Below are 7,176 nucleotides of genomic sequence, written 5' to 3' on the forward strand. Positions count from 1 at the left end.
TGGTTTGTTATCACGTTGTTATCCATGCAGAGGAACGCTTCAGTTACTGACACTGTGATTGTGTGATGTGTGTTTCAGGTGCCGGTGCACCAGACGCTGAAGGAGCTGCTGATGCTGAGAGCAGAGCTCCAGAGGAGGGTAGAGGAGTTGCAGAGAGAAGCATCCTCCCGCTCCCTGTCCTCCTCCTCTGAACACTCCCCCTCACACACCACAGGGACTCCCCTGCACACCGCTGTCTGACTGAGACACACACACACACACACACACACAGAGTTAAATGCATGTTTTAGCCCAATTACTATAAATACTGATGTTTACAATGTGAAGGAGCCTTTACAAAGAGAATCCTAATTTTATATTAACATTCCTAAAATCTCCTCAAGATGTTTGTTAAATAAAAATAAAAACGTATTTAAAGACAGTATTAAAACTAGCCTGACACACCTGTGCTTATTATTTATATTATTTAAAAAATCTCTAAATTCAGAAAGACCGGTTTCCCCTGTACTGAGGGAATCTTACCATTCGCTTCATAGTGTTTTTGTTTTTGTATGAAGAATAACTTCTATTTGTCTCAGGGCTCTGATATTCACATGACTGCAGAAAGCTGCCAGTAACATGGTTACCTATAGTGTAGCCTCCCTCACACTTTTTCCCTGTTACATGCCTCTGCAAACCAGTCAAGTTGCACTTAAAGTTTACATCCATGTCTGTGAAAACATGGATGCTTCACACACATCTTCACCCCGACAACACAGAAGATTCTTAGACCCTTTTGGGGCCTTTTCTTTAGCTGGAGGCAAAACACCACTCACCACCACAGGGCTGTAGGCTACATAGGAGTCTTAAAATGTCGTCTTGCTGTGTTATTGGGAGCCAGAATAGAAGAAGTCATGGCTCAAAACTTAAATTTTATCACATATCGGCTGCCCCTGCCTGTCAACAAAAATGAAGACAGCTATGGTTAAATGCTAGCCTGAGTGTCAGACTAAAGCTCCCAGAACCTTCAGTCTGACATCGCCTCCATTGAAGGCAGTTTACAAGGGGGAGGGAATTTGATTGGCTAATCGCTAGACCTGCCCCCCACCCCCGGCGTTCATTGGTCCGTCCATCATTTGGACGAGATAAATTGCAAATTCATTGCAGTATGCCAGACCAGAGATGCAAGCCTACTCAGTTGAGTGGGCGGGGTCTATGGTCTGGAACCAGGCTAGTTAAATGCCATAAGACAAAATGATCGGACAGAGGTGATCATTAAAATGCTTGCATGTCCAGCGCACACTTCATATCAGGTTAGGGAAAAAGTATTTACTGTTGTAGGGATGAATGACTTCATGTGTATTAAGGGTTATTATGTCCACCTAATCAGAAATTGGAAGGGTCTTAAGTAGAGATGTACGATACCACTTTTTCCTTCCCAATACCGATTCCAATCCCTGAACCTTAGGTGTCTGCCGATACCGAGTACCGATCCAATATCAGCGCGTAAAAAAAAAATGAATAGGATATGAATTGTTGTAAGTCTCAACTCCTAAAACTCTATGTAAAATATTAAGAAATAAATACATAATAGTAGAATGAATGCCATAAAACTTTTTTTAATTATTATTATCCAGTGTTGACACAGATCAAGACACAGGTTAAAGTGCAGCCACACAATTTGGTAAAAAAAGATATTTTAAAGGCTACAGTAGAATGCTTTTTAAACTCTGCTCTCTTTCCGTTTCGTTTGCCTGTAGCGTGCGTATGCGTGGGAGGCATTACGTGGTATTAGATTGGTCACAGGCTATACTCGCCGATACCCGATACCACATTGTAGGCAGTATCGGAGGCATTTCCAATAATGGTATCGGTATTGGTACAACTCTAGCAGAGATGGGGACTTGAGTCATTGTGACTTGGATGACTTTTGATGACTTGTGACTTGACAAAAAATAAAAGACTTGAGACTTGACTCGGACTTGGAAGTGAAAGACTCGGGACTTGACTTGAGACACAATGACTTGAATGACTTGAGTGTTATTCACATCATGTTTTCGGTTAGAATATAAAATTAATAAATTAATTTAAAAAATAATGTACCTTACGTACCTTACGTGTTTATTGGAGAAACACGCCCTCTTATATCAGATAGGCATCAACATGTCAGCGGGAGGGGTACCAAGAGTCATTGTCTTCGGCTTTCGGAATTACCATTATTACGGCAAAAGACGAACAGCACAGTGCAAGACATGCGGCGTAAACATCTCGGAGAGCCAGGCGACAACTTCAAACTTTGTTTGTCATTTGAAGAGCCATTCTGCCCAGTAAGTGCTTGTCAATTAGCTAATATTATCTGGTTAGTCGGTAGTTAGCTAACGTTAGCTTGATACGATACAGGGGTTGGGTGGGGTTCGGTTTGGTGGAACTTGTTTTTTAATTTATTTGCTAACATTAACCCCAGAAAATGTGAGTGAACATTCCGACCGGTTCATCACAAGACCGGCTGTACGTTTTATGAATGAGCAACACAGGGTTAAATGAGCTAAATGGGTGATTTTGGCCACTGCCTTGGTTAGTGTGTGTGTGAGTGTGTGTGTGTGTGTGTGTGTGTGTGTGCGTGTGCGCGTGCACGCATGGGGGTCCCTGCAAAGTAAACATTGCAGCGATGAAGTCAGTGTTTACTGATAGTTACTTATATCTTGTCTTTTCACTTTATTAAGATCAGATTCTGCAGGTAAAATTACAATAATAAGGTGACTTGACCTATTACAGGACTTGACTTGAGACCTACTTGAGACTTGCACATGTGTGACTTGGTCCCATCTCTGAACTCCTAGTCTCAAGAGAAATATTGGATTTCTCCGTAACACTAACATTTTAGCACATTAGCTAACATTAGCTTCGATAGCAAAACAAACTGGAGGAAACCGTTCAAGTGTCGTCCTCCTTTGTAATATTGGCACAGTAATCAACCACAAAGCCGGCCATCCCACCTTCAGCAATCCTGTCAAATCATCCATCCACTGAGTGAAAGCATACGGGTCGGCCAGTCTGGGCCCTTTGGGCAATGTTCACTTTTTTAAGTAACACTCGCAGTCCCAGAGAGTGAGTGACCTGCTATGGTGCGTTTGTAAATTCAGTCTGACGCTCTACACTAAAATGAGAGCTCTGTTGGTCGGAAAAACAGAGCATTGTATTTCTATATGAATAAACAAACTGTGAAGTTAATCACACATTCAGTCCTCTATGTGCTCTGCTGCACCGTCTCCCCGGACAGAGTGCCTAGAGCACTCTGCCACTCTGAGAATGCAGTGCTCTGAATTTACAAATGGTCCAGTTTGTGCCAGAGTGCACTCCAGCACTCAGAATGGGTATTTCTGAATGCACCACTTGTATCATCTTCTTCCATTGTCTAAAACAAGCCAAAAGAACTTGCTAGCTAGGGCTAGCTAATTTTTTGTAGCGAGCTGTTTTGCCTCCAGCTAAACTCCGCCCACCAAAAAACTCCATACTGTTTACTAACAGTAAAAGGGTCAATACAGTCAGCAGTTTTAAGGTGGATACCCAAGATTAGTGTCACCAATTCAGCATCTGACCAAATGTCTCCCCTTCTGTTCCTGAGTTATGACCTTGAATATTGGCCAGAAAAGTGTTTCATGCAGAATATTATGATGTCACAGTGAAGTTAACCTTTGACCTTTTGGATATAAAATGTCATTACCTCAGAATTTTATACTATTAGTCATTTGTGTGAAATATTTTCATAATTAGCATATAAATTCTTGACTTATGGTCAATAACATGTTTTGTGAGGTGACAGTGACCTTGACCCTTGACTTCTAAATCCTAATTAGTTCATTGTTGAGTCCAAGTGAATGTTAGTTTGAAAAAAAAAATCCATCAAGGTGTTCTTGAGATAATGCATTTGCAAGTATGAGACAGATGAGGTCACAGTGACCTTGAACTTTGACCTGTGTCTATCAAAATCTAACCAGTTCATCACTGACATTGAGTTCATGTTGACATTTGTGCCGTATTTAAAGAAATTTCCTTAAGGCATTGAGTTATTACGTTTACAAGAATGAGACAGATGGACAACCTGAAAAAATAATGCCTTCTGCCACAGCTATCACCGGTGGCAAGGTATAAAAAAAGTGTTTTGGTTTTTTTTTGGAATAGGAATCACAAAAAAATAAGAATCACATTTCTGATCTCGTTATCCCTCACCTACTTCCCACCTGCAAACACAGCGTGTTAGATGATCAATAGCCCTCTTCATTACCTTGACACTGCCTTACTGTACATGTTGTCCTTTTATTTTTATTTTATATTTAAGTTTTTCTTTCTTTATGTTGCCTTCCAGTCATGTCACTGGTTCCTTGTACCCCCAAAAACATAGAGGTGTGTATGTCGAGCTCGTCCCAGAGAGTCAGATTATGTGAATTTATTGACTGAAAGCAGCACGTTCATCGAACAGTGTCAAAAGAGGTGTGAATTTAGATGAGTACATGTATATCACTAAGATATTTTTATGTTTTTATTACAGCTCAGATTTTATAATAAAGAGGAAAATACATTTTTAAGGAATGATTTGGTCTATTTTGTAATGTTAAGGTATTTCAAGTACATATCAAGTTTCCATCCAACTGAGTCAAGTAATTCTAACATAAACCAAACAGTCACCAGTTATGTAATTAAATCAAATCAAACTGAGATGAAAATACTATGAGAGTTTATTTAAATGTAGTTCATCCAATGTCCCTAATTTACTTGCATGTGTATTTCAAATATTTGAAATATTCAATACATTTTATTAAATCAGGTAAACTCTATATAGTTAAATAAATTCTCAGTCTTTTCATCTCAGTTTTATTTAATTACATAAATGGTACTTTTTTTTTTTTTTTTTTTACATATAATTTTACATAGAGTAAAATATGTAAACCAGACAAAATAGACCAAATAATTCCTTTGAGCACATGACCAGATATAAACATTCCAAACACAGTGTGAGATACAAAAGAAATATATTAAACTAAAAGTTTATGATCAGTGAAACCAGAAAACATTTTTGCTCAGTTTCTGAAATGATAGGTAGATTATTTCAATGCAATTGATTACTGGGCTCAGTTGTCTGGAAATCTGACCCACAATCTGTACAATCAATGTAATCTCTAGGGTTTTTGTGCTTTAGGGGAATTTAGGCAGGTTTCATTATGTTATGTATGTTTCATGTATTACTTAGAATGTGGTCCCTCGGCTTTAAAGTAACTAATGCACAGCTGCAGTGAAAGGGGCCGCAACAGCTGTGCAATGCCTGCCAATTATAAATACAATCATTCGATCAGCTCTCGGACAGTAATACTGAGTGCTGATCATTATGCCGTTATTTCAGAATTTATTCACAATAACCAGAAGAAATATGTCAGACCATGTGCGGTTGCCTGACTTGACTGAGATTCAGGATGAATGATGCAGCAGAACCAATTAAATCTTCCTGATTCTGGCTACCTTGGCTGTTCTCAAAAAACCGACCTGGCCTGAGAGCCCACTAGCTTGTCTGGTAGATCGGACATCCCATGTACAAAGGCTCTGTCTGTGCCACACCCGCCTGCAGGTTCAATTTCAACCCACAGACCTTTGCTGCGGGTCATGCCCCCTCTGTCTCTTTCCCCCTTTCACTCTAACGCCTCGTTTCCATTTTCGTATGTGTACTGCGATGAGTTAACCAAGAATCCATTCATTCCCATGGGAATCTCAGATTATAAACTGATATCGGATGTGCCTGCGAAACTCATCCCCTCCCCTCCATTATATTTCTGTCCCAAATTTGCATCGAGTTCATTCAAAAAAATTTAACTTTTTCAGTGGATTTCACAGAAACCGTATGACAGTGTGCTAGCTTAGCTAACAGGCTGCTAACTAGCTAACTGGCTGTTTCCTTCAGTTCAGTTGCCTGTGTTGATTTTCAAGTGAGTTTGTTTGATTAAAAATAACATGTTCATCCAGTTTTATCTCATTGTGAATCTGAGTAATGTTATTCTGCTAAAATATGGTTATATATTATTTACAGTCTGACTGTCATTGTGACTCATTAAGCTGTTCATACAACTTTTTTCATGAAATATTTAAAAAACATACCATGTACCTGGCAGGCCAACATCTTCACTTATTTGTTACCATACAATATTTGTCTTGTTTCTGTCCCTGTAATGTTCCAAGCACATATACCAAAGTGCAAGATGGTGAAACGTGGACAAAATTAACCTCTCCTCCAAGGCTACAATTAGTTTCTGTCAGGTTTCTAACAATCTGTAAAGAAATGCTCTTCCTTGCATCGGACACTAGAGGCATCATCTATATATTTACAAACACCAGTCACATATGTAAGTGGAAACCAGGCGTAAAGCTTTCCTGTCCAATGAAAGCAAAATGTCACAAAAATAATCTTAAAAAAAAAAAAAAAAAAGTCCTGGCCCGGCATCAGCCCAAAGTTAGCACACAAGAGGAAATTAGGCCACGTCCGGTTGCACCACTCGGCTGACACTTGGTATAAATGACGCCTCAGAATAGGGCCAAATAAACTAGCTTTATTTCGGCTGCTGACACTGCCATAACTTGGCCACTAGCGAAAAGTGACCTGGCCCAGTTTCGGCTCAAACCCGCCCCACCAGATGAAATACATCAGGTTGCTCCTGGCTGCCTCACTTGGCTGAAACTCAGGATGAATTACGCCTCAGAATAGGGTCAAATAAACTGACCTGATTCTGGCTGCAGACCCTGCCATCACTGGCTTTAGCCGGCTAACATCATGTTAGCTTGAGTTAGACCACATTTAAAGAACGCGGTCCAGAATTGTTAGAAATGAGCACCCATCAGATTTAACCCTCTTACAACTCTGTCCTCTTTTATTTCTTGTCTTTCACAGTGTTATGACATCCCTTTCATTCTTATACAATGTAACCTTTAAATCACACTGTAACTGTGGCATGTGATCGTGCAGATTTTTTGTAATAACAAAAATTGTTTTGTAAATAACGTGTTGACACAGATCCTCCTAATGAGCCATACTCACTTCTTACATTCCATTTTAAAAATAAAAAAAGTAAGACATCAAACACAAGTCTCTTTTTTTGTCTTTTTAAATGGTTTATTTTATTTGTTCATTAGTAACAAGTATCTGTAACATATTGC

General features: G+C 39.4%; 1 protein-coding gene across 5 annotated transcripts in view; it reads left to right on the plus strand.

The window, feature by feature from the left end:
• The window catches only part of mtmr1a (myotubularin related protein 1a), a 33,306-nt gene extending 26,845 nt beyond the window's left edge, over positions 1-6,461 (plus strand). For all 5 annotated transcript variants that reach the window (XM_049568834.1, XM_049568832.1, XM_049568835.1 and 2 more), the window contains one exon: positions 79-6,461. In XM_049568834.1, the coding sequence (XP_049424791.1) occupies positions 79-240 (162 nt within the window). In that variant the 3' untranslated portion in view covers positions 241-6,461. The remainder of the gene's footprint in view (positions 1-78) is intronic.
• Positions 6,462-7,176: the final 715 nt, after the last annotated feature.

Source organism: Epinephelus fuscoguttatus, linkage group LG23 (assembly GCF_011397635.1).
Source record: "Epinephelus fuscoguttatus linkage group LG23, E.fuscoguttatus.final_Chr_v1".
Taxonomy (NCBI): domain Eukaryota; kingdom Metazoa; phylum Chordata; class Actinopteri; order Perciformes; family Serranidae; genus Epinephelus; species Epinephelus fuscoguttatus.